The following is a 25000-nucleotide window of genomic DNA, read 5'->3' as shown; positions in this document are numbered from 1 at the left end:
AACATTGGGCTGGTAGTTACATATAAGCAAACAGGTCAGGTTATTACGTTATTAAAAAGCCTTTAACCTCTTGAGTCACAGCAGACTTACTTTCCACTGACTGTAGAGATAAGACAATCACACTGTTGCATAGTTATTAATTTGTTTAAGAAAACAGTGTCTTGTCTTTCAGTGAGGAACAGTGGACACAACTTTTACACAATTTGGGACAGTTAACATTTGGAATATATTGGACTCAAATGTACATTCAGTACCCAAAAGTTCAGTTCACGGGCTCCTAAAAGCTTCTTACGTGTCCTCAGTAGCTTATTGCTCTGTAAATAGACATGATAGTTCACACTGGCTACAGACGCCCTCATTTCTCAGAACATCTGGCAGATGAGGTGACTTTGTACCTATTCTTTTGTTTGCCATTGTCTGCAGCTTACTGACATCACTGCTTCAGTCTGCAGAAAATGTAAATATGTGTTTATCTGGACTCTGGACCCTCATTGGTCTTCAGTCTTGGCACAGGAGATTCACCAATTGTAAATACAGATATTGCCCTCATGTGGCCAAATGAAAAACTGCACATGTTGAGAATTGCCTGACCCGTAGTGCAGAGTGGTTCTCGGCTTATCTTTCATGATTGGATGAGATGGTCCAAGCAGAATCAGCACCCCCCCCCCCCCTCCCCCTCCGACTTCCATCATGTCCGAAAGCATGCCCTTTCTCCTCACCACTGCATGTGTGGGGGCTGTGTGTGGATCTGACTCTGATTTCTGTAGTGGGTGTGCAGGAGTGTGCTAGCCTGCGGGGAGTCCTGGCCCTGCAGCCACTCTTGATAAAGGGTGTGCAGGACGGGGTTGACCTCTGGGAGACGGACTGGCAGGCTGCTGTAGGCCTCCTCCATCTGCTGCACCAGGGCTTTATCCAACGAGCCTCCTACCTCGCTCTCCGCCTGTCCGCGGCCGCTCAAGCACCCTGAGTGGACATGAAGGGTAGTATTTCAAGTAACGTTGTAGGACTGGCAGGATTAAGTTTCAAAACAAATAAATACTGCTTGTTGTTTATAAAAATCATGTTGGTAGTTGTGGGGTCACCTCCTGGGCAGGACAGCACCTCAACCAGCTGGTAAGGGACGCGTCCCTTTCTCATTCGGTGAACCAGGGTTTGGATGTTCCTGAAACCGTAGACGGCAGCAAACTGTAGCAGAGTTTCCCCGTCCCGCTCCAGAGTCACTTCCTGGAAGTCCCGGTTCCTTAAAAAAAAACAACAACATGGCACACAGGAGGAAAGTTTTAAAAGAAATTCAATTTCATATCCCAATTCAAAAGATATGACGATATGATAATAATGGTGTACCTTTAAAGTATTCACACTTATAATGACGCTGGACCAACATCATGATTAAAGCATTAAAGAATTTACATGGAGGCTACAGTATATTCCACCAGAATAAGTCTCACAGTGCCAGTGTGTCTCACCTGAGGGTCTTGTATGTGATCTCATGGACGTCCAGACCAAAGAGCTCTTTGGCAGCATGTTTGAAGATGTGTTCGAGAAAGCCTTCAGAACCTCGGCCCTCGTGTCTCACCAGCGCCACGTCTTCAGCCTCTCCCAGCCTGCAGTGACAGCATAGGCTACTCTGACAATGACTTCTTTAACAACTCAGTGAAAAATATACAAATGTAAGTTGGGGGAGGGGGGGACGGACAAAATACTCATTATCATCATCTGCAGTAGCAAAGTATTTTAATATATGAAGACCTGTGTCAGTTAAACTAATAAATTACTTGCAATAGTAATGTTATAGTCCAACACAAGTCTAAGCTGTATTGTACATATATTCAATCAAACAGTACCAATGAAACCGTACCAATCACAGCACCTGTAAACCGTATACCTGGCCTGTGTGAATATACATTAAGAGTCAAAATACTACGTAAACAATTTTGGTCAATAAAGTTGATACAGAAGGAAAGTGTAATTTATTTAATCAATAACTACACTATTTACAATATTGTTTCTGTTACTTATCTGCACTTGCTAACTGCATCCTTTTTTTCTCCGACCTGCCAAACAGCAGCACGACCAATGGCTTTATCTAGTTTGAAAAAATCCTGGTAGTCCTGGCTTGAACATGTTTAACTTTTGTCACACAAAAGATCACCAATAGGACGATAACTAGTCCAACTACTCACACATGGTCCAGTGGAAGTGAGTCCAGCTCCTCCACTGAAACCTTTCTCTGCTCCATCAGGTAATGGATCTCCCCTGAAACATAAAAAAAAGAAGAAAAAAAAGATTCACTGTAACATACTACACAATAATATTTGTCTTAGATGTGCTGGATTTGCGTGACCCTGTGTGTTATGTAGTGTGGTGTAAATGCACATTTGATTATGCATGTTTACTGTGGATCTCAAACTATCCTATAAAATACTAAATAACTGGTCATTTGAAAGCCACAACTAGCATATGGTTTTAATGTTTGCTAGGGTTGGGCCGATAGACAATGCCATCGTCCATCAGCAATAGCTGACAGATGGTCGAGCAGGGATCATGATTGTAAAAGCCCGCCCCCGGCAAAAAAATCTAAATTTTTCACATAATATCTTTATGTGAAAGCAGGTTTTAATCACCACGAACATTCTTATTACAAATTTTAAACATGCTTAGCTGGTCCGTGCTTTTAAAATTTCCACCGCGACTTGTAATGTCATAGGCTACCAAGTTTTTAACTAAGTGAACTGTGCGAGTGAATGCATGCACATATGATGACCGCTCCAGCTGTGTGGCTGAAGAACAGAAGCAGAATTCTTTGTTTAGCAGCAGATGCAGCTTCCCCACAGATAAAATCAAACATGGCGAGGAAGCACAACCTGATCACAAACGCTCACTGTGAGGTACATTGTGCAGACTACAGGGTGACACAAGAGTGGATTTTCACTCCAACACCGATAAAATATTGTTTTTCATACTGATCCACGATTCCTATCCTTCCTATGAAGAATAGCGAAATTGACTCCCACCCCGCGGGAATCCCACGGGAACCCTGCGAGCCACAGGATTCCGGAAAAAATGTCAGCCTCTAATCCTGACACAAACAGATGGGTCTCAACACAACAGAATAAGAGGAGATGCGTATCCTGTTGGCCTGGTCATGTTAATGTGTACGTCTGTATTTAGCTAGTTAGGTAGCGTCTGTGTTATGAGATCCACTACTATGTGAGACAAAGAAATTTGTAAGTGCTCTATGATGAGTGGAAGTTTAAGACAGTATTATGACGATATGTATTTGATGTTTCAAATGAAATATAAAATCAGTCCACAAGAGACTAAAACAATATTATTACAATTACAACAATATTACACTCCTGTGTAAGCCTGTAGCTGTATTTAACATAACCTAAATGTCAAAACAAACTCTAATAAACATTTGCAAATATTATTTGGAGCAGGGCAGGGTAAGATAAAGAGGACTGAACCTGAGGTGAGGACACAGTCCACATCTCTGGTCTCCAGCAGGCTGTTGTAAAACTCCTCTCTAACAGCCTCCAGCTTCTTATCGAAGCAGGGAGCCACCAACACATGGTAGACTTTCTCTGGACTCAGCTTCTGCTGGGAGGCAGGGCAAAAGAAAATACAACATAATAAGGCAGATTCTTATGAAACATTTTCTACAGGCTCAGAGTTCTTTTCACTAGACCTAAATAACAGAACATCCGTTATACCATTAACGCTTATGTGTTATGAATATTCCACTGAAATTGTTCAGATGAAACTAGTGTATCACCACCACTGGTCAGTTGGCTGTGACAGCAAAACCACAAGCGTGTCCCCTTTATTAAGCTAACATCTGGACAGGACAGAGTTAAGCTACTATACAACTCATAATACTGTAAATGATTCAAACCGAGGGTACAGCAAAGACGTGTTCTTTTTCTAAATGATGTTGGAGCCACACACTGGGTCTGCTGGATCACGTGATTAACTGATACTTGAATAATTTTAAATTTATCTTCAGATCACAATTGTGTTTCTACACAACAACTTACACAGCTCATTATATTTTAATTTGCTCCACCTTCTTATCCTGTTACCTCTGGCTTTTACTGATCCTGCCACTGTGTCAACAAACGTGTGTGTAGCCAATAATGTGTAGCGGTACCACCGACAAGCTAAATGCATTCGACTGCTGTGACATTAAACGCTCACCTGCTGTTTAGAGAAGTAGTCTTTGACCAGACAGCCCATGACCTGTTGGGGAGACCTGGCTGTGCAGATATGAGGGGTGACCAAGCTGCCCAGGACGCGCTCTGCATAGCGGATCCATCCTGTAAACACACACAAACGTTGTTAGAAAAAGGCTTGACTGCACTCTGGACTCATTGTTTTCATATATAGAAGAAAAACACACCACAAGATAACACACAGTCTAAAATAATCTATACAGACATACAACATATAACATATATAACAAGCTTTATACTGGACAACATTGTGCAAGTCCAATACCCTTTTTTAATGGTGACAAAGCCCTGGTGTAAATGTTTCGGATTTGCTAAAATTATTAGGGTTTCCACTACAGCTGGGCTGAACAAGCGTCAACAAGCAAGAATAGAGCTGAAATGATTGTTCAATTAATTGATTAGTTAATCAAGAGAAATCTGGAGAAATGTGACATTTTCAAATGATTGATCAGTTAGTAAAAAAAAAAAAAAAGGATCAACAGGTGAATTGATAATAACTAACTGAAAATAACTGTTAATTGCATCCCTAGTACAATAATTACTTAAACATTAGGGCAGATTCCTGTAAAGTCACCGATCCATACAAATCCAAACATTTCTAATAATCAATGTCCATGGAGTTGAGGAATGCCAGCGGCAATCCTATAAACGGAATGAATGGAAAACTGCATTTGTTCCTGAGAAGAGAGGCCAAGAAGGTCCTTAACTCTTGCTGTTCCTACAGTATCTCTGGGGAAGGGAGTGGTGAGAGAAGTGCTTTCTATCTTGCCCCAGCAGCACACCACTGCTATCTCTCCTCTAAAACAAGCTCCATTTTCCCCTTTTCAGCACTCGACATGCACAGTACAGCTACAAGCGTGAGAAGCCGCAGAAGAAAGAGGCAAAAAAAGCAACGTCAGGGTAGCGCATAGTTCAGTTGGCTAGAAAATCAGTCTGATGGGAGGGAGAGAAGCCAGTTTTACCTGGACAGGAGGAGGTGAACATGGGCAAGGCGTGGGAGTCGTGGTGCCTCCTGCGATACCGCTGAATAAACTCTTTCTGACTCTCTAAGATGCTGAAGCCTGCCGACAGAGTGGTGTCGAACACATACTGCACCCCTGCGGGAAAAAAAAAAAGACAGATGAGAACAGAGACAGAGGCACAGGGAGAGCGGGGGAGAATGTCAGCCATCCATGATAGATACAGATTAGTAGGTGGATTTTTCTACATAACAAAGTGGCAATTACATAACTCTCACTGTGGACATGTACACAATTAAATCCGTCACTTCACGGGGAAAAATATATACATTAAAGAGGACTTACACACCATGTAAAGATTTTAGAAGATATAAAAAGCGACATGTGAATCCCACACTCACCTAAACTCTTGAGGAAACCACAGAGTTTGTGGGCAGCCTCAGTGACGTCCAGCCCAAACTTGACAGCAAAGAAAGGCAGAGACTGTGGACATACCGACGCTACCAGCACCTTGTGCTTGGACACGTCACATTTCTGACGGGGACACAGAAACAATTGGGGGCAATGCAAGGTACTGCGCAACAACACGATTTCTCAGGCTTCAGATGCCGACTGGTTATGTATTGTACCTTATTGAGCGCCAGAACCCGCTCCACTTCCTCCAGGCTCTGCTGAGAGATCTTCAGGCTCTCCTCCTCTGACAGACAGCCATCGCAGGACAGGCAGGCACTCAGCAGCAACTGGGATCCTTCATGCACCTTAGGAGAAAGAAAGGAGTGCGTCATGTGGAGGGTTTTAAAACAAAGGTGTACTTTAGTATTGGACATCCACATTTGGCTCCACTACTCACAAGAGACAGATTTAATTAAAATTGAAGCAGCAGGGGTCGAGGGACTTTTAGTCACTGGATCCTACACATCCCATAATGCTACTCAATAACATATTATCTTAAACCTTCCTTGCCTGGTAAATGCCCACATGTTTTGAACTGCACACCTCCAGTTTGTAACAAAGTTTTCTGAGATAATCCTGTTTGGTTTTTTTTTAAACTTTAGACAACGGAAGACGTTCGTATACTGATTTTGACATACACAATAAGTGGAGAGCCTCTTTTATAAACAACCTGATGACGTCTCACTTTGCCACATCAATCGATAATAAACGAAACCGGTGAGTAAAGTGACTTTACCTGTCCATTGACTTCATCTTTCTCCTCCTGTGAGTTGGCACCATTCTCGCCCTGTTTCTTGTTGCACTGTGAGTGGGAGATCAATATTTAAATTGCTGATTGACAGCAAGAAAAAGCAAATTCACTGATACATAAGACACAGATCCAGAAATGTACCTGTTTGGTGCAGTTCTCACACTTCTCCTTGCGCTTTGCAATGTTGACCTCTGACATTTTCCCTGGCCGTTATCTGTAAATTGAAGGGGATACATATAGAAAACAGCACTTTTAACTTCCCAGTGTCGATCACTTCTTCCCTGCATGTCCCCTCTGAAGCACTGGCCTGATGACTGCAGCCTGCTGCTGTGTGTGGGTCTGTCAGCTCCACCCTCCTCTGACTACCTGTCCTATCACACGCTGCCTGCTTATCATAAACACAACAGCTCTGTAATGGTGGGAAACTGGCAGTGAGCACAAACTAGTATCCTGCCATTAAAATTTAAATGGCTCACGTTAATTATATACACAGATCCAACAAAAACAGCCCCAGAGGCCATTATGTCACAGTTTGTTCGCGCGAGGGGAAAAACAGACAAGTGTGGGCGGAAAGCTCATCAATCTTCGAAAACCCACATAATGGTATGAATACAAAGTCATTTCCCCATGAAGTAGAATTCGAAAACTGTGCTGAATATTTTACTAGCTCGTGATTATTTCTGGCTAGCTAAAAGCATCAATAATTTGTAACGCAATATGCCACGTTAACGTAAATTTGCTAACGTTAACGTAGGGAGGAATTTTATTTTAGTTAAATATGCGATTTTATTTCAGCTAACTATGCAATTAAAAAATATACTACTGCATTGCGCGCCCTTCTTTTGATGACGGCTAATTTAGTGAACGTGCTGGTTTAACAGTATGAAATACCCTGCGTTCACAGTGCAAGGTCGAGCCTTTAGGTAACTCACCGGACGGTTTCTATATCACTGCTGTGGCATGGGAAAACAGCAGCACGGACCCAGCACAGCAGGGGAAGTCCGCAGTTAGAAGTCAAGTCGTCTGTTGGTGGTGTCGCCACCACTTTTCGCTTGAGCCTGCGCGGTTATTTCATAACATAAGTTACAAACTAGTACTTTCAACGGCGTCGTGGCCTCTAGTATTCAAGCCAGTCAGGTCTATCTACATCCGAGTCCATTGTGCACCCCCGGTGAATCCACGACGCATGCGCAAACGGAGTGGCGATTTGCTCCGGAAGCTTTGACTTGACTTTTTCTCAAATAAATAAAAAAAAAAAAGTGGCTGGTGGATGTTTTAAAAAGAGGTAGAATATTCACATAATATGATGTGTGACAAACTCCCAGTCGGTCTGTAAGTGGCTCCTTTACCAAACACTGGAAGCTTTACTGAAGGGGTGGCCAGAGTTGATTGTTTGACAAGACGCAAGCAATTACAACCCTTTATTTTGAAGGCTGCGTGAAAGTGATCCCGTCCAATCAGAACAGGCCGATCCAGGAAGGAAGTGTCACCCATTCAGGACAGTTATTGCAAGAACATGGAAACAACTTCCTTATATTTCAGCGCATGTGTTTCCTTGTATGACTGCTCTTTTTGGTAAATTTGCACGGCGGGAATTTACAGAAAGAAAGAAGAGTTAAAGGTAAGTGCTATTTTGTAGTTCGTATCGTTGGTTGGAAAGATTGATGTGTGGGCAGTTCATATCCATCACATCCAATCTCAATCATCAGCAGGAGCATCTTCCTGGTCTTGTTGGGTTTTCAGATCGAATTAAAAAATCAGTTCACCCAAATTGCAAAAAAGACGATATACTTGATAGATTTCTCTTGTCTCTAGTGATATTCGACCAGGCAGATAGTTTGGGTTTTATGTGTTGAGGTTTTGAGGTATCCACCTCTTTCTCTCTGGCCGCACCCCAAAACAATGGATGTAACTGGACTTTCATTTGTGCTGCTCAGTGCAGTGAAAGGATAAAACAGAAATGGCAATGCAACAAGCTCAAATCTGAAATAATGAAGATCCTAAAACTAGATTTTAGACTCAGTCTTGAAGTGTTTCCTCAAGCCTCACTGGTAATGAAGCAGAACCCAAATTAAGGCAATGGAAGACATTTTGTGAAATGCCTCTTCAGGATGGGGCCTTTAGCTCAGGTAATAGAGTAATTAGTGTTTTCAGAAACTCCTGTTCTTTTGCTCAAATGTCTGCTGTTGAAAAGGATGATTGAAATAGCACAAACCTTTTAATGCACATTAAGCCTGGATATTTTAGGGTTGCTGGAGTTGTGGCCCCCGGGACAGTTGCCCAAGTGTTGCATGGTTGGTGGTCCTGCCTTAGGAAGACATGTTACTTGTGGTTAAATATAATTTTCAGTTGTCCGATCAGCACAAAGGTCCATTTACTGTCATTGTATTGGGAGGGCAGAAAACCAAAACTGTCTCCATGGCTAGATACCACTGGGGACAAGTAATAACATATATTTTTTGTGATTTGGGGAAACTGGCCCTTTAAGGTAGGGATCATGTAAAATAGGCTTTTATTATAAGTGATACTAGATTTCATATCCATGCCTCTATCCAGATGGTGTACATGACGGTAGAGGAGCAGAGCTTCACGCTGCTCCACCTGAAGAGATCCCCGGGCATCCGTTCCTGGTCTCTTCTTGTCGGTAAGTGTGTGTGTGCAAAGGTTCATACATTCTATATACTGACATATAAAATAAATCTCCTACACTGAGGTATCTCTCCTGTCCACTCAATACGTTCAAACTCGGTAATTAAATCTCCTTCATCTTTAATTTTAATTGCAGGTATAGCTTCTATTGGGTTGGCAGCTGCATACTACAGCTCAGGTACACAAACTGAAATGACACAATCTGTTTGTCAATTTGCAACCTTCGACTGACGTAACTTTCCACATTTGCCCACTGCAACTCGTGCCGCTTTCCCTTCTTTTCATTTCATGTGTTGTGTGGATCACGCAGACAGCGTCCTCTGGAAGCTTTTCTACGTGACTGGCTGCCTGTTTGTCGCCATGCAGAACATGGAGGAATGGGAGGAGGCTGTGTTTGACAAAACCAAGAACCTGATTGAGCTCAAGAGCTTCAGCTTGTACGCTGTAGTCCTGACGTTTTGGAGAAAGGGGCAAGAGAAAGGTCAGTAACACCGCCACAGAGTGGGTTACTCAGTATAGTAGCCAACACTAGTGGTTGGAATGCAAAATATTAGATCTTAAGTTTTGTCCCCACTTTTTCTCAGTTGTGCTGGATCTGACACAGCTGTGTGACATCTGCATCCAGGAAGAGAGGGTTCGCTATTTGGGGAAGGGCTACCTGCTGATGCTGCGGTTGGCTGCAGGCTTCTCCTACCCCCTGACTCAGAGTGCCACAATGGGGGCACGCAGGTAGGTATCTGTAGCTGATAGTCCCAACACATCAAAATTACAATCCTGTTTTCAGCAATACTAATTCACTGTGTATGCATTTTATAATTGCATGTCTACATAGACATTTTCATTACTGTTGAGATCTGCTTCTCCCACGTAAATCTTCAGCCCCTTTAAACTCGCTGGTTTTATAATCCCCAACTTTCCTGTTTTGGTTCACTCTCACTGCTCTCATTGGCCTTGTTTCCTGCAGCAGAGACTAGCTGGTGAACATAGTAGAGCATATAGCAACTAAAGAGCCAGATATTTTTCTCAGGAGTTGGTGGAGACCAAAACAGAGCTTAAAGAAGAGCCAATATTGGACTTAAATTTGTTGGGTGGCCAGAAACGTGTGTCAAAATGAATGCTAATGTTGTTTCTAATCTGCTACGTAATGTTTTCTAACTTATTCAGCATATCAACTTTATAAGGTGAAAAACTTTCAGTGTTTGCAGCTTGTTATGCTTCCCAACGTGCCCCAAAAAAATCAATTAATGTATATAAGTATACTATATTGTTAATTTATTTGATCTGTTTTATCTGTTACAGCATCAACTACTCTTTCTGTCATCCACAGACAAAAAGATTGTATTGTGAACAGTCATGAATGTATACACAGTTTTTTGCCCACAGATGTTATTGTCGACTATTAAATATAGTATTGTTGACTATTAAAGCCAGACTATAGTTGGATAGAAAAAAGCAAAACAAATATGCTTTTTAGAACTAACACAAGATCACACTCTGTCCCTATCACACCATATACTGTTAATGGTTTTGCCCAAGGATCAAAAACTTTTGGAAAGATGTACTTGACACATTATTATTATTATTATTATTATTACAAACAGTAAACACCAAAACGGTGTATTCATTGTTCTGCTCTCTGAGATTCCAAGGCTCAATAACACCAAGAAACAAATACTTTTTTATATTAATTGTCATTCCTTTTGATCCGTCTTTTACCGGTCAGTGATGTGGAGGCTGTGGCTGCATTGCTGAAGCGCTTCCTCGGGCTGGAGGAGCTGCAGCAACGCAGGCAGCGAGAGGAAGAGGCCGAGTACGGAGAGGAGGAGGAGGATTCTTTGGACAACGGCAGTGATTCAGAGGATGAAGCAGACAAACTCTGATCTGTCTGGGTCTCGCAACGTTGCTGTTACTTTGGGAGGATTGAATTAGGGGCATTATGACATCACTAAAGCAATGCATTATAATGCATCATTACGTTATACTGTCAACATGTGCATGTAACACCAATGATATAGCCTCTTTCAGTGTCTCCACACAGACCTCCTTCCTTGTATTGGCCTTGGGAAGCTATAGTAAAAACATTTTTTATTGAATTTCCATGTGAACTGGGTTGGAAAGATCCATCCAATTAAATGTTTTGTCAAAGAAATGTTTCAGTTTAGTCAAAGTTTTCTAAAACAGCTCCAGGAATTATGGAAAAAGACACTTAATCTTTTGTACTGTAGCTTTCTGTAAATTACAATTTTACCTTTTAAAAAAACAAAAAAACAAAAAAAAACAACTAATTACTATTTGAGAATACACTCGAGATTACAGATGTACCGTGCCTTCCTACTGAACTCTAATAAGTGTTTGTGTGTAAGTCGATGGAAAGTGCTTTGCCCACCACTTTCTGGACCACCTAGTCGATAATTACCATTTGCATGTTTATTCATACCCAGACCGCAGTCCGGATGAATGGATGTGCAAACTGTAATCAAGCATGAGGGATTTTCAGGGCTCAATCAAGAGTCAATTGTGTGTGAAATTCTTTGGCCCTCTGCTGTTCTGTCTTATAACCTATATTTTATTTTTGTGAACCAAAGACTATACTCAGGCAAACGATGTACGCATGGTGAATGTCAGTAAGTTCTGTTTTGCAAGAAAGAATTTTGAGAGATTTTTTTTTGTTGTTGATTTTATTGTCTTTGTTTACTTTGATACATTTGGAGTGGTTTAATTATAAAGTTGTTTTATAAACCCAAAGTCCTCTTTGAATATTTCCATTTTCTTGCCAAAATTAGTGCAATTTACAAGCGCCAGATTTGCTCTTGTGTAAGTGTGAATTTACGCATTAAAATCACTCCTGGTAATTTCAGCGCTAGTTGCAAAAAAATTAAGAGACCAGTATCGTAATTCATCAAAAAAGCTGTTTGATTCTGAGCTGGCAAAATATTTTATGGCACCATCTCCTTCACACAGGCTCTGATGTCCTCTGTTATCTTCTGTAAAGGAGCCATTACTGGGCTGACGTGTTCCTCTATCCACTCCTGGGCTGTTGAATTTGGGTAAAGATGCACCATCTCTTTTCTCACGGCCTCCACCTTCTCTTGTAATGTAGTCAAATACCTGAGGAGACCAAATCAGATGGGGTTTTTGTTATCGGCTAGCCAGAGTTCTTAACATATTTCAGAAAAGCAATACAGTGTGCAGAGAGTGTAGCTGTAATATAACAAATTATTCTCACGCTGATGCTTGGCTGTGAATCTGCATGGTGATCAGAGGGGTTACCATCTTCCTCTTTCGGTGGTAGGGGCTGAACCATCCTCTTACAAACCTACAGCAGCACAGGCATGCAGTTATTCAGCTGAAGTTAAAGGTTTTTCTATATTTGTCTGCAAAGGTTTAAAGAATGGTTTTACATTTTAGGAAACGGGCTTATTTGCTTTCTTCATTCTGAGAATTAGATAAGAAGAAGATCGACACCACTTTCATTTGTGGACGCTAAATACGAAGGTACAGCCAGCAGACTGGTTAGCTTGGCTTAGCACACAGAGTGGAAGCAGGGGGAACAGTCCAAAGGTAACAAAATCTTTCTACCAGCAACACGTTATAACTTTTAATCTGTACCAAAACGAATTAAAAAACTGATTTAAAACAATTGTAACAATTACAACTTGCTGGACTATTTCTTGGACACATGCCATGACATCCTGGGATCTCTGCTGGAAGTCTCTGCGCCTGGCTGTTCTCCAAGAGTTAGTTAAAGCATGCAACTCCCAGCATTTCCCAAAATGTATTGGAAAGATAATTATTAAGAGTTCATATATACTGCTTAAAAATAACCAATTACTGTGTGATAAGGGCATGTCAAAGACTAGCCATTTACCCAATTATCAGCCTTTATACTAAGCTAGACTAATGCCGTATTCTAAAATCCTCCCATCATCATCATGTCAAACTTCTTTCTAAGGCAGATGAGACACTGGAAATGAAATCTTGTGATCACAGCCCAGAACTCACATGTCGTTCTCAAACATTCGAATGTCCTCTGAGTTCAGCAGTGAATTAAGCTCCACAGTTAACTCAGCCAGCCTCCTTCCTGGGAACAGCGATTCGTCTGCAGAAGTCCTGAAGGCAACATGGAACACAATGCTGTTAACCTGAAGATGCATACATGTATGACCGTGTAGTGTAGTTCATAAAACAGTGCCAGACCTCACCTCGCCATGGCCTCTACCTCCACTGAGGAAATACCCAGCATCTCAGTTACTTTGCTTTGAGCCTCAGCACTGAGCTCTCCATGGACGAGTGTCTGGAGACAGGCTGCTAGTGATGGAAGAGCCACAGACATCAGCTCACACAGCACTGACAGGTGGTCATACCTGACAGTGGGAAAATAATGGCCCATGTAAAAAGCTCTTTGTTAATCAGTGCATGGACATGATGTTGGAAAAACTGTGACATCACATGCTTTCTGGCGATTTCAGTCCTTTAGACCCTAACAAGTGTTGGCTGCTTTATTCTACATAAAAACTGGTATGTGTTGTGCTTCACATTCGTACAGTTCAGAGATGCAGAGGTGGAAGAAGCACTTTATCTTTTACTTAAGTAAAATACTACAATACATTGCAATACCACAGTCTGTAGAAGCGTATAGTGGACTAATTTCAAATGATCAAAATACAAAAATGAAAATGTAATCCCACAATAAGATTATCATTTTCCACATATGTATGTGTTATTTAGGTAAAAATTTAAATTAAAATTCAATCATCCAATTTTCATTTTAATTGCGTGGGCATTCTAGGACCATGTTAAAATGAAAATGGAAACAGCATTTGACATTTCATTTTCAAAGGCTTAACCCGCTCTAAAGTGAACTTTATTCAAATGCAATGAGTGAAACAGCCCCCAGTCTATTGCATTTACATGTCCATGTCCTCATGGTCCTTTTAGGTCAAAAATGAAATTAAAATGCCATTTTCTAACTATGTGAAAATGAGAACAGCATTTGACATTTCATTTTCAAAGACTTACTCTGATTTATAGTGGACTTTATTCAAATGCAATGAGTGAAACAGCGCCCCCAGTCTATTGCATTTACATTTACAAGCAGCTGCAAATGAAAATGCAATCTGTCAGTTCTCTCATCAAGGCAGGTCCTCAGTTAAGACGTCACTTCCTCTTCAGTTGGAAGGCCACTTCAGTTTCTCATGGTTCAGTTGTGTATCTACCATTACACAACACTAGGCTGTAACTTCACAACCAAATGAAATCTATCGACCGAACAGCTCAAGGGTGGATCTACACCGGCTTCTAACTCAGAACCTGTAAGTTTAGCCATTTTTATGTTGCTTAACTAAAGCTGTCAGATAACTGTAGTGAAATTAAAAGTACAATAGTGAATCCCTCTGAATTGTAGTGGACTACAAGTATAAAGTAGCAGTAAAAGGAAACAAGTAATCAAGTACAATCAAGTACCACAAAATTGTACTTAAGTACAGTCCTTGAGAAAATGTACTTAGTTACTTTCCATCACTGCACATATGGTGCTATCCATGGTTTAAACAGAAAGCATTATTCATTTCTACCAACCACATACACAGTCCTGGATCACCCAGTCATAAGCCTGGTCCTCTACTCCAGCCTCTAGGCTTCCACCACCTCCACAGTGCCAACAAAGAAGAAAATGAGAAATTCCTCTAATACTTACCTTTGCCAGCCTGTGAGGGCGATGCCCTGTAGGTTTATACCAGCAGATAAAGAAGCAGCCACCTTCAGCCACTGCAGGTGATTATCCACATGCCTCTGTGTGCTGGGCACACAGGTGTAAACGTTGGTGGAGCCTTTGAAGGAGCTCGCTGCCCACAGGTCTGACATACCGGCACTGCAGTACTTCTCCAGCAGAGACACTGGACAACACATTTAGGGAACAAATGTGACAACTAGCAAAGCTCTGAGCATGTTGCAGACTGTTTGATAATAATTTAATAATAATAGTATTATTAATAATCAAATTATCGACATGCTAATTTAAAGCTGTGGGCAGTTTACTGTACAGTGCCAGGGCAGTGCCAACAGGGTAAACTGGTACCTCTCCAGCTACAAGTCCACAGTCAATATGGCCCAGACTGGACTTGAACTGGTCCCCACTGACTGAGCTACTGCCCCACCTCCTAATGTATAAGAGCCCAATGTTCACATATCCATGGTATACAGTTCCTACCAGTTTTGTCCACATCCAGATTAGGGGTGTAGTCCCACAACATGGGCTGGACGAGTCCCACTAGACCGCTATCTGTCCCATGGATAATAAAAGAAAAAAAGGACTGATGAACGGTAAAATCAAGAGACAGATTTGTTTGTCAGATAGTGTTTGGTAGCTAAATCTGTAATAATGCATCATATTGTATTTTGTGTTTTCTAAGTTAATTCCTCATTTGTAAAATAACTAGTAACAACATGTGTCAGATAAATGTAGTACTGTAAAAAGTAATTTATTTCTCTAAAATGTAGTTGAGCAGAAATATAAAGCAGAATAAAATGGAACAACTGCAAAAAGTACTAGTCCCTTAAAAAGTAAACGTACCCAGCTAAATTCCACTGCACACACGTTATACTGCATCAAATCCTAAATACCTGCTCCTGATGATGGTTCTAAATTAAATCTGAAAGTGTCAAAACAGCAACAACAATGCCTCTGTCCTTCTTGAGTAACTTGTTATATGTTTGAAATATCAGTGATCTCTTGGGTTTAGTGGGCGCCATCTCTATTTCTTCCTCACCTTTTAGTGTGTCCTGGCTCATGCTTCTCATCATATCATCCCACATTATGATGGTCATGTGAGGCCACGTCGCCTTGATGGCCTTGGCCACCTTGGTCACATGACTCAGGAAAAGCTGCTCCACTGTGCGTCCTGGTAAGTCCAACCACTGTTTGGACTCCTCCCCCTCGCCGAGGATGTACACCTTAAAGAAATAGGGAACAACAGAATTGACTATACTTTCTACCATAACTACTTAATTTTTAACAAAAGAAGAAAACAGTCCTTACCTCATCTGCTCCAATGTGCAGTGTGTTCAGGCCGGGATGCAGCTTCACCACCTGCCTCAGCATCTCCATCACCAGCCTCACCCCCTCTTCTCTGTGGGGATTCAGGGTACCCACGCAATATGGCACCTCTCTCAGGCTCCACATGGGCCGATGCTTCAGCACAAACTATGATAGTGAAGGGACAGATGCGGGTCATTGAGACAGTAAAAACAGGGACAAACACAGACACTAAACACAATTTGTTGCCATCACAAACAGTTATAAACAGGAGAGCAGGGTGTTTGCCTCACCTCCATGTGACCAAATGTCTGAACAAGCGGGATCACCTCCATGCCCTTAGATTTGGCAAACTCCTGCATAGACAGTAACTCCTCTCGGCTGCAAACAGGCACAATTTATTGAAAGTATTTTATGGGACAACAGGCACACAAAGTGTTATCTCTATCCTACACAGGAAGGGTTATAATTTTATAACAGGTTCTTACAGCAGTATAAGGCAGATAAAAAACAATCGCACCCAGCCCATAAATCAGGAATGGGATAATCATTGTCCGGTGTTTACGTCCCAAACTGCACCTGTAAGCAGGCTGTGCTGTGGCCTGCAGCAGCTTCAGCTCCCCCTCATAAGGAAACATGTCCTCGTACTCCACCAACAGGCCATCGACTCCCAGCTGAGAGAACAGCTCGATCAGCTAAGGGGATGAAACACACATTAGTGGACAGCAAACGTGATTAGCCATGTAATTACTGTATGAGCTGCAGCAGTTCACAGAGGACAATGCTGTGCTCTTACCTTGTGAAGGTATTCTACCCTTGGGGGTGCACCTTTCAAATCCAGGTGAACTAGTTTCTTTCCTTTAGGCCAAGGTGGACACGTCATTCTGCCTGTTACAGACTGCAGGGATGAACCGCAGAGATGAACAGAGCGTTAACATTAAGAACAGTAGACTAGTGGGTGTGTTTATTTTTGTGAATGAACATTGGATCAGTTGTCTGACTTACCAGGACCGCAGAGCTCAAGCAAGAACCAGAGATGGGACGTTAGCGGTGAATGACACTGCACGGCGGATGTTGTTGTGAGGTAGATCACTTTTTCTGCACATGAAACGCCTCTGTGTGCCGCTTTCCGTAGTTTTAATGCAGTACGTAATGCAGGTAATCGATTAGTTTAATCTTTAGACAAATGGATGGAAGAATACGTGCTACATTATGCACAAGTTCAACATCTGTCACGCTTAGGACAGAGTATCAAACACAGGATTAGCATACAGCTGTACAATTTCCTGTTTTTGCAGCTGTGCGTTGTAGTCGAACTCAATTGGACGTGGACGTGGTCCAATAACAACGTTGCTTTCCTGACGGAGAGCCAATGGGTCGGCGGATACGAGTCGACCAGGAAGTGGAGAGCGATCAGGTGGCGGTGCGAGTAGTTGGCGGGGTGTACGTTATGTGTAGGCAAGAATAACCGTGTGTGCGTGACAGTATTTTGTAAATGCTACGTATTAGACGCTTTGAGTCGAAATGGCGCTGCTGCGACTGAGAAATCCGCAGGGTTCAAATGCCACTGAAATAGAGAAGAAAATTAAAAGGTGAGTGAATTAAACGATGCTGATGTCCTGGCAGTGCGACGCTGGACAGGGTTAAAGGAGAGGGTGTGCCAGCCAGGTACTGTCACCATGCAGCACGAGCACACTTCAACCAGGACCTCGCTGAAGTCATTATGTTAATGTCGTCTTCAGAGAGAAGTAAAGTCACACTAATGCTTCATCTAATAGTGTAGCTTTTATTTACCACGTTATCACTGCAGGAGGACAAAAAAATGACGTGAGCATGAAAAAAAAAAAAAACTAAGAATACATAAATGAATAATAAGTAAATAGATAGATTAAATTAATCTAGAAATAGTAATTGAGTGAGTGAAATGTTGGTAATTAAACCAGATATGAATCCATAAATGTCTTCAGTTTCTTTCAAACTTTCTATAAATTTACATTGATTCATTTATTTCTACATTTATGCTTTAATTTATTTCTTTATTTCTGATGGTTGACTTCAGTCTGTTGTTTTAATCAATTAACAACATTATTCCGATTTAATGGACCAACTGTGAATTGCAGCCTTACAGTGGTGATTTCACATCAGGGGGTTGAGATGGTTAAATACCACAGCATGATGCCCTTTTCATCCTACTTTCATTTACAGAACACCAGACGGGTATTATTAGTTTTCCTAATAGTCTACTTTGTACCTTCTGTGAGAATGAAAGATTATTTTAATTCATGTCTTGTATAACTTGCCCCAGAAAGAAAAGATTGTCATGTCAGTCTATTCTAGTGATTGACCAAACAGGGCTGCAACATAATCCTGTGGGCAAATGTGCCCCATCATAGTACGTCCACTAAAGTGCTTGTTTTTGCCACTGGCTGGCTCGGGATTGTTTTAAGTGTCTGACAAGTTTGTGGAAAGGGTCCTTACAGAGACAGACCTTTTATTAAAGAGTAAAAACCCTATATCGATCTTGTCAAAGACACCACACTCCCTTGACAAAAAATTTAATTTTACCTTGCAGAACACGGCAATTGCAGAAGTCATCCAAACTACACAAAAAAGCTAAATGATCAAAGCAGCGGTAGACCAGAGATAAAAAATTATGACGAGAGTGATACAGTGACTGTTTCTGGTTAAACAAAAAGGATCTTACTCTTTAAAAAAGGTCTGTCTCTGTAAAAACAAGCACTTTAGTTGTAGTACTTTGATAGGGCGCAATTAAGGATTGCGTTGCAGCTCTGTCTTGCTCAAAACTGGAGAAATTTAAAAAAATGTTGTCCCAGTTTGTCACATAGGAACTAAAAACACTGGAAAATAGGGTACATGTTGAAGAATACCAAACTTACCCTTAAGTTTTTACAACTGACTAATAACTGGTAGTTTATTGTTTATTCCAAAACTAAAAGATTAGCATCACATCAATTTCTTATCCTGTTTGGATATTTTTTATCCAACACAAATAGGGGGATATATGTTTTGCATAACCAAATCACAATTTCAGGGGGTTTTCAAATTAGTTGAGCTACTCCACAGTCTTTCCACATATCCCCTGGCAACTGCAGAATAAGAGTGTTTAGAAATGAGAACAGGAACATTAAGAGCAATGTCTTCCCCAATTCTTGATTTTAGATAAGAGTGTAGAATGGACGGCACTGCAACAGCTAGTCAAATTCAGTTGATCGTCATCTGGTCCTTTTTTTCTGTCTCACTCAGAGGTAATGCGCTGCGGCAGGGATCTGCATGGAGGAGTTACAGGGGGCCTGCAGCCTTGGTGCTGGTCGCTCTGTCTGTGTTCGGGATGGCTATGTGGCTGTACGTGACCTCTCTGGACAGTGACGTCACAGAAACACTGGTCAGCCAGAGTGAGATGGTCGCTCCCCAGCCCAGAGTCTACACCGTCCAGTGCTCCGAAGACTATGACAGCTATAAACGCTATCCAGGTGAGACGCCGGTCCTTACACTGTACTGTGTCAGGCGATCAGCTGATAACTCTCTCTGCTGTGTAAACATGACCAGGGCGGGACGAAGCTTGATAAATAACCTGCTGATCCAGTGGCACGTTCCTGGTGTTGGATTCTGCTCTGCCTTTAAGTAGTTTCACATGATATAACAGTGAGTCAATTACAATATTTGAGAAGTTGGAAGTTTGTCTTACGCACCATCATACTTAATTTCTGTGAATTCCTATTTGCATTATAACAAACAGTAAAACTGGAACCTAAAGAAGACATAAAAGGCTAATTTGCTAAATAATGGAATTCTTTCAATCAACACTTTCAAAACTAAATTGAAAGACATTTCTTCTTACTCCTGAAACTGTGTGAAACAGTGTGGATTTAATCCACTAGATGGCAATATAGCACAAGCCTATGTGACCATAATATTTCTGCATTTGTACCCGAGGAATGCAAATTTGATCGATGGACCAACAGAAATAATTGGTTGCAACCAAGAGAGCAGTGTGTAAGAGCAAATTAAACTCATACAAGTTGGAAGAGAGAGATCTCATGTGCACTTCAGCTTCATACATACAGAGATGTTCACAGCTATGTACAGTCACTGCAGCAGAGCAGAGCCATTTGTTAACAAGCAAGTATGCCTCAAATCAACAAATTTGGGGAAAACGGCAGTTTTCAAATCAGGACTAAAGTAAAATAAGGTTCTGAAATAAAAACTCCTAAAAAACCAAGCACGGAAGTTTATTCTTCTCAGTAGATCCTGTGTCATGTGATGAGGTTAAAAAGAAATGACTAATTTAAAGATATCAGGGGAAATAACTATTATTATATACTATTTAAAATAGAAAACGAAATTGAACTTCTGAAATAGTATACAATAGGAAGTGAAATTATTTCTTTCAGTATATCTTTTCATTTCTTTTAAAACCCTATTTTTATACAGGACCTAAATAATTGAATCTGTCTGTGCAAGTAGCAAAATGCAAGTAGCAATGAATGTCTCTGCCAGATTCCTGTTGTTTGGACTTACTGAGAGTTTTTGAAATGGATCACCTCTTTAATGTTCTGGACAAAACTAATGACAATGAATATTAGTAAGTGCAGTAAGTTATGAGCTCATTATTGTTCATTCCACCAAATATTTTCTCAGTTGTTTTTTAAGTCATTTGGTCTATTCTATTCTATTAAGTCATAGAAACTAGAACCAAACAAAATGTACAACACAATTTCCCTAACCTAAAGGGAAGTCTTCAGATGTCTTGTTGTGTCCGAATAATAGTCCGTAGCCAGAAGATAGTAAGTTTACCTTTATTTGAGCAAATTGGCCACGGTCAGGTGGCTGATTGATGACAGAGGCAGCTTCCAGCTGGCCAATAAAATTGGCCTTTATTCACAGTTCATTCCAGTGTGCAGGAAATAAAATAATGAATAATACGGGAATATTCTGCTCAAGTATGTATTATCATATTGGAATCAAAGCACTCTTGATCCCCTACAACTCCAAGCCAAACTTATTTTAATGCAGACACTTCCTGCTTTATCTCCCCAGAAATTTGAAACCATTTCAAGACCATCCTTGGCTGCAAGCAAAGTACAAATTGGAGATTTGTCTTATTAAACGTGGGCTACTAGGAATTCAAATGGTGCATCTCCACTGTCTAAAGAAAACACAGCAGGGCTTTGATCAATAAATTCTAATTGCCAGGAGGTTGGAGGGAAGTCCTGAATTTTGTGGCAATAATGAGCAGAACTTCAATAAACTCCTTACCTTGCACTTTATTTATCAGCCAGTTTCTCTGATCTGGGGCCTCTATATCCAGAGGATACTGTACCAAAAATACTGTATTATTATTTACTCTCTCTCTCTCTCCATCTTTCCCTCCCAGGATGCACCCCTCAGAAGTGTGGCCGCGCTGTCACAGACAACATGGTGACGAGGCAGGAGGCTCAGGTCCTCAGGAGGTAAACACTGGGATACAAAGTGAAGCGTGACTGTCTCATCCCCTTCTCCCCTTGTTGGTTTTCCATTCACTGTCATCTGTCCCTGTAATGCAGCCGAATCATTTATAATGCTTTCTGTTTCTGACACGCAGGCTGGCTGAGAGAGGGCTGGCGTTGGCTGGGTCAGAGGGAGGAGTAAGTATATCGCCAAGTAAAATTGTTGGAATAGTTTCACAGGATTAATAGACCTGTTTGAGTTTGCTTGACTGATTTATCAAAAGCCATTTCCCACTACTCTTTTCTTCATATAATATTCATTTGCAAGGCAATGAATGAAAGAATGACCTTTCAGCCGGCCATTCATTACAGTACTTAATGAATATAAACTTGCAGGACCTGCATTATGTTCAGTAGTTACTGCTTCGTTCATTCATAGTGCATTGTCTCCATTATGGTGCATTCAAGAACACCCTGACATCCTAGAACTGATTTCTTGTTGTTAGCAAACCCCATTAAAAGACCAAAACCAACAATGAATGAATCCTATTAACAGGTACTGCGTGTGGTTTCCAAGCCGGGTCTTATTCCTCTGTGCATTAGAGCTCTATTGTTGTGGTGAATTCGTTACAACTTCCCTGTCTGTGGCACTCTGCCCCAAGCCACTTAGTTCCTACTGAAGACCTAAATCTTTTTTTGTAACAATCAGAATGTATCCAGTCACAAATATATGCAGAACCACATTTTTCATCTCCACTAAATAACATCACACACACAATTCAACACACAATTACATAACCACTCCCTCCCTGAATAGAGAGCAAAGGACAGAAACAATGCCTCTATGTTTGACATTACTACAATGTAGTTACTGAAGTCGGCCCTAGTCAGTTTCAGAGTTGTTAGATAGGCAGAAGGAAGTCTGACCTAGAGGCGTCCACTGCTTCGTGGATCTGTTGAAATTGCTATGTACATTTAACTCCTTATATTTTATTGCTGCATATTGTCCCACAGTATAGCAGTTCAGTTAATTCAAATTTAAACTGAGGTCTCTCATAATCCTTAGAAATAAAGCTATTTGGGCTAGCTTGGGCTAAATGGGCCGTGGAAGACTTCTTCTGAGAAAGGCAGAAGAAAAAAGAAAACAAACTAATCACACATGTACAACCACAATTGTTTGATTAACAAAGAAAGTGAAGTAATTTCCTGAAATAGCTGTTCACTGTAGTTTAAGCTAACATGGTTTGTATTGCATTTGTTAGACTATTTTCAGACACAGATACACTAATATGTGCTTGGTGCACTACCAGTGTTAGTAGGCATTTTCAGGAGTGTGTGTGTGTGTAATTCAAAATAAACTACAGTTTGTGTATTCATCTTAATGAAGGAACATGTCACCCAGAGCAACAGTGTCACACATCGATGGATTTAGACTAGGGCTGGGCACATTAACGCGTTATTATCACGTTGCCCAGATATTGCCACCTGTTTCAGCTTAGAACCCCCCCCCATAGACAAATACAAAACGCACCACATACTCAAACTCCCTGCTATAATGAACCTCCTCTGACACTAGAGGGCAGGCTGGCACAACAAGCAGAGCTCCAGCCACTCTGGCAGATCACATGTGGAGTCATATTCTTGTCCAGAGATGTCTTGATGTCCCTGGCATGCCCTACCTCCTGCTCCCCGTCCCCAGCAGCCTGGTCCTCGGCCTATAAATGAACTGTTTATGGAGTGTTAAGACACTTAGGTGAAGGGAGGGGAAGCAGCAGGAGGGCGACTGTGAAAATGACCTAATTACTGGCTTGTGAAAAACAACTTCCAAAGGAGTTGACAAGCAAAAACAAGTAAAGGGCAGAGGTAACCCTTGATACAGTGACTTATCTTTGACACTAATTCCTGTTGTTCTTTTGACCCCTGCAGGCTTCCATACTGGACCTGCACTCTGGAGCGTTGTCGATGGGAAAACAGTTTGTCAACATCTACAGGTGGGAAAGTACAGCTTGTCTTTATTTGTTCTATTTTGGTGCCTGCAGGGATGACTTCCTGCATAATATGTAACATTTGCAGAAATATATCCACCAAAATATGAACCGGGTCATCAGTCTTACTAATGCCAGTCCTTGCGAGCCTTCTTCTTCAGGTCCAGGGACCAATGCAACCCTCATTTTTCACTGCCAGCAGAACCCAGTTTTATTTGGATGATCAGCTCCTCTCCATCCTCCTCCTATACCACCTCCCTTCATTCATTTCTCCCTCAGACTCCTGCCTTCTCTCTGCCGTCTCACTGGGCAGGTGGTTGACACAGGATCCTTAGGGACCATCTGAGTGATTTTAATCAGGAAGTGATGACGAGAGCACTCCCACGCTGCTTCCCACCGTTCACCCCCGCTGGGGACTTCCTCTGGGAAGCAGTCAGATGTTAATTCTCTGCTGAGTCTGAATGGATGAGTGGCACACCTGTCTGGGTATTAGTGCACTGTGCCGTGCTGTGAAACATAAATTTATGCTAACGGTTCCCTTCTTGTCTGCTCTCTATCCCCCCCCTCTGCTGTGTCTGTCTGCTCGCGTGTCTCTGATTGGCTTTGTCTGCGTACCGTACTTTGGCTGCAGGTATTTTGGGGATCAGATCAGAGACGTGTTCACACAAGAGGACTTCCAGCTTTATAGGTGACTGAGGAACTTTTATTAAAAATCAGCCGCGCATTTATTGCACATTCTTAGAGTTTTGCTCCAAAATGAGATACCTGACATTTTTTGAAAAGTGAAATTCTGTGCATTCAAATGATGATACACAATAGTAGCAAACATTATTATATATTATATTCTCATGATGTCTTTGGTAGCATTCTTTTATGATTGATGAAGTGTATATAGTAGTATGTAGTGTATAGTTTAATAGATGTGTATTTATTTGTATTTGTATGTATTTTTATGCCCATTGTGTATATGTACACTTCTGGGATAATGAATACAAAAACGTCATCATCACCCAAATGAAAAGACATATTATATATATATATATATTATATTTAGCATTTGAAGTCTGAAAGTGTTTTTAAAGATATCAGTCCTCATATGCTGATGAGCTGCAGCTGACCTCCTCTTGACGAGTGTTGCCCAAAGTAGCTCTCTGAATCACGTTCATAAATCATACGTCCTTAAGTAATTAAGTCAGATCTTTCACTCTGACATGTTGTGTCTGTTTTTCAACGTTAAGAGATGTACGTGGGCGAATCCAGGCAGTTATTGCCGAGACGTTTGGTTTGGACCCGTCTCTCATGTACCTCACCAAGCCCACCTTCTTCTCCAGAATCAACAGCACGGCAGCCAAGACCCAACACGACGAGTACTGGCACCCGCACATAGATAAGGTAACGCACAAAAACAGACCGCGACTCCTTCAACCTCAGATAACTTTTAGAGAAGCACCAATGACAAGATGTCATCTGCTCCCGTTAAATGGGCTG

General features: G+C 41.4%; 4 protein-coding genes across 5 annotated transcripts; 2 read left to right on the top strand and 2 right to left on the bottom strand.

The window, feature by feature from the left end:
- Nucleotides 1–120: 120 nt before the first annotated feature.
- Nucleotides 121–7601, bottom strand: narf (nuclear prelamin A recognition factor). 2 transcript variants are annotated; one of them, XM_038739471.1, is made up of 12 exons: nucleotides 7331–7601; nucleotides 6540–6612; nucleotides 6384–6449; nucleotides 5824–5952; nucleotides 5596–5728; nucleotides 5198–5332; nucleotides 4201–4319; nucleotides 3471–3603; nucleotides 2184–2256; nucleotides 1467–1604; nucleotides 1083–1240; nucleotides 121–963 (listed from the first exon to the last, which is right to left on the bottom strand). In XM_038739471.1, exons 2-12 carry the CDS (start codon nucleotides 6594–6596, stop codon nucleotides 716–718), a joined length of 1389 nt encoding a protein of 462 aa, XP_038595399.1. In that variant the 5' UTR covers nucleotides 6597–6612; nucleotides 7331–7601; the 3' UTR covers nucleotides 121–715. The 2 variants fall into 2 exon arrangements, with proteins under 2 accessions (XP_038595399.1, XP_038595400.1); XM_038739472.1 differs by having other exon boundaries at nucleotides 3471–3600.
- A 261-nt stretch (nucleotides 7602–7862) lies between these two features.
- On the top strand, nucleotides 7863–11792 carry LOC119918785 (cytochrome b-245 chaperone 1 homolog). Its single transcript, XM_038739475.1, has 6 exons — nucleotides 7863–8019; nucleotides 8955–9042; nucleotides 9184–9225; nucleotides 9358–9528; nucleotides 9632–9776; nucleotides 10771–11792. The coding sequence occupies exons 2-6, from the start codon at nucleotides 8955–8957 to the stop codon at nucleotides 10925–10927; spliced, it is 603 nt and encodes a 200-aa protein (XP_038595403.1). The 5' UTR covers nucleotides 7863–8019; the 3' UTR covers nucleotides 10928–11792.
- On the bottom strand, nucleotides 11317–17368 carry hexdc (hexosaminidase (glycosyl hydrolase family 20, catalytic domain) containing). The gene is made up of 12 exons (XM_038739470.1): nucleotides 17086–17368; nucleotides 16877–16978; nucleotides 16660–16775; nucleotides 16374–16461; nucleotides 16084–16248; nucleotides 15815–15998; nucleotides 15256–15327; nucleotides 14743–14941; nucleotides 13250–13411; nucleotides 13050–13157; nucleotides 12274–12363; nucleotides 11317–12155 (listed from the first exon to the last, which is right to left on the bottom strand). Exons 2-12 carry the CDS (start codon nucleotides 16961–16963, stop codon nucleotides 11984–11986), a joined length of 1443 nt encoding a protein of 480 aa, XP_038595398.1. The 5' UTR covers nucleotides 16964–16978; nucleotides 17086–17368; the 3' UTR covers nucleotides 11317–11983.
- A 107-nt stretch (nucleotides 17369–17475) lies between these two features.
- LOC119918784 (2-oxoglutarate and iron-dependent oxygenase domain-containing protein 3-like) lies at nucleotides 17476–24904 on the top strand (the record flags this gene model as incomplete). Its single annotated transcript, XM_038739474.1, is given in 7 exon segments — nucleotides 17476–17672; nucleotides 19345–19571; nucleotides 21476–21551; nucleotides 21683–21725; nucleotides 23454–23518; nucleotides 24144–24200; nucleotides 24751–24904. Coding segments are annotated over 7 exon segments (690 nt in total), but the record flags the coding sequence as incomplete, so codon positions are not given.
- Nucleotides 24905–25000: the final 96 nt, after the last annotated feature.

The sequence above is a fragment of the Micropterus salmoides genome, unplaced genomic scaffold (genome assembly GCF_014851395.1).
Source record: "Micropterus salmoides isolate LMB-PRFRI ecotype aquatic unplaced genomic scaffold, ASM1485139v1 Ms_hic_scaffold_2411, whole genome shotgun sequence".
Taxonomy (NCBI): Eukaryota; Metazoa; Chordata; class Actinopteri; order Centrarchiformes; family Centrarchidae; genus Micropterus; species Micropterus salmoides.
Note: the sequence above shows the minus strand (reverse complement) of the source record. Positions and strands in the feature narration are given on the sequence as shown.

What these genes read in the sequence shown, in the direction of transcription:
- LOC119918785 (XM_038739475.1), top strand. Translation starts at nt 8,955, where the DNA reads ATGGTGTACATGACGGTAGAGGAGCAGAGCTTCACGCTGCTCCACCTG. An exon ending in AGCTGCATACTACAGCTCAG is followed by an intron (nt 9,226 to 9,357) that starts GTACACAAACTG and finishes TGGATCACGCAG; the next exon opens with ACAGCGTCCTCTGGAAGCTT. An exon ending in GAGAAAGGGGCAAGAGAAAG is followed by an intron (nt 9,529 to 9,631) that starts GTCAGTAACACC and finishes ACTTTTTCTCAG; the next exon opens with TTGTGCTGGATCTGACACAG.
- hexdc (XM_038739470.1), bottom strand. Translation starts at nt 16,963, where the DNA reads ATGACGTGTCCACCTTGGCCTAAAGGAAAGAAACTAGTTCACCTGGAT. An exon ending in ACAGCACAGCCTGCTTACAG is followed by an intron (nt 16,462 to 16,659) that starts GTGCAGTTTGGG and finishes GCCTGTTTGCAG; the next exon opens with CCGAGAGGAGTTACTGTCTA. An exon ending in TGCACATTGGAGCAGATGAG is followed by an intron (nt 15,999 to 16,083) that starts GTAAGGACTGTT and finishes TATTTCTTTAAG; the next exon opens with GTGTACATCCTCGGCGAGGG.
- narf (XM_038739471.1), bottom strand. Translation starts at nt 6,596, where the DNA reads ATGTCAGAGGTCAACATTGCAAAGCGCAAGGAGAAGTGTGAGAACTGC. An exon ending in AAGATGAAGTCAATGGACAG is followed by an intron (nt 5,953 to 6,383) that starts GTAAAGTCACTT and finishes CTTTCTCCTAAG; the next exon opens with GTGCATGAAGGATCCCAGTT. An exon ending in GGTGCTGTCCTGCCCAGGAG is followed by an intron (nt 964 to 1,082) that starts GTGACCCCACAA and finishes ATGTCCACTCAG; the next exon opens with GGTGCTTGAGCGGCCGCGGA.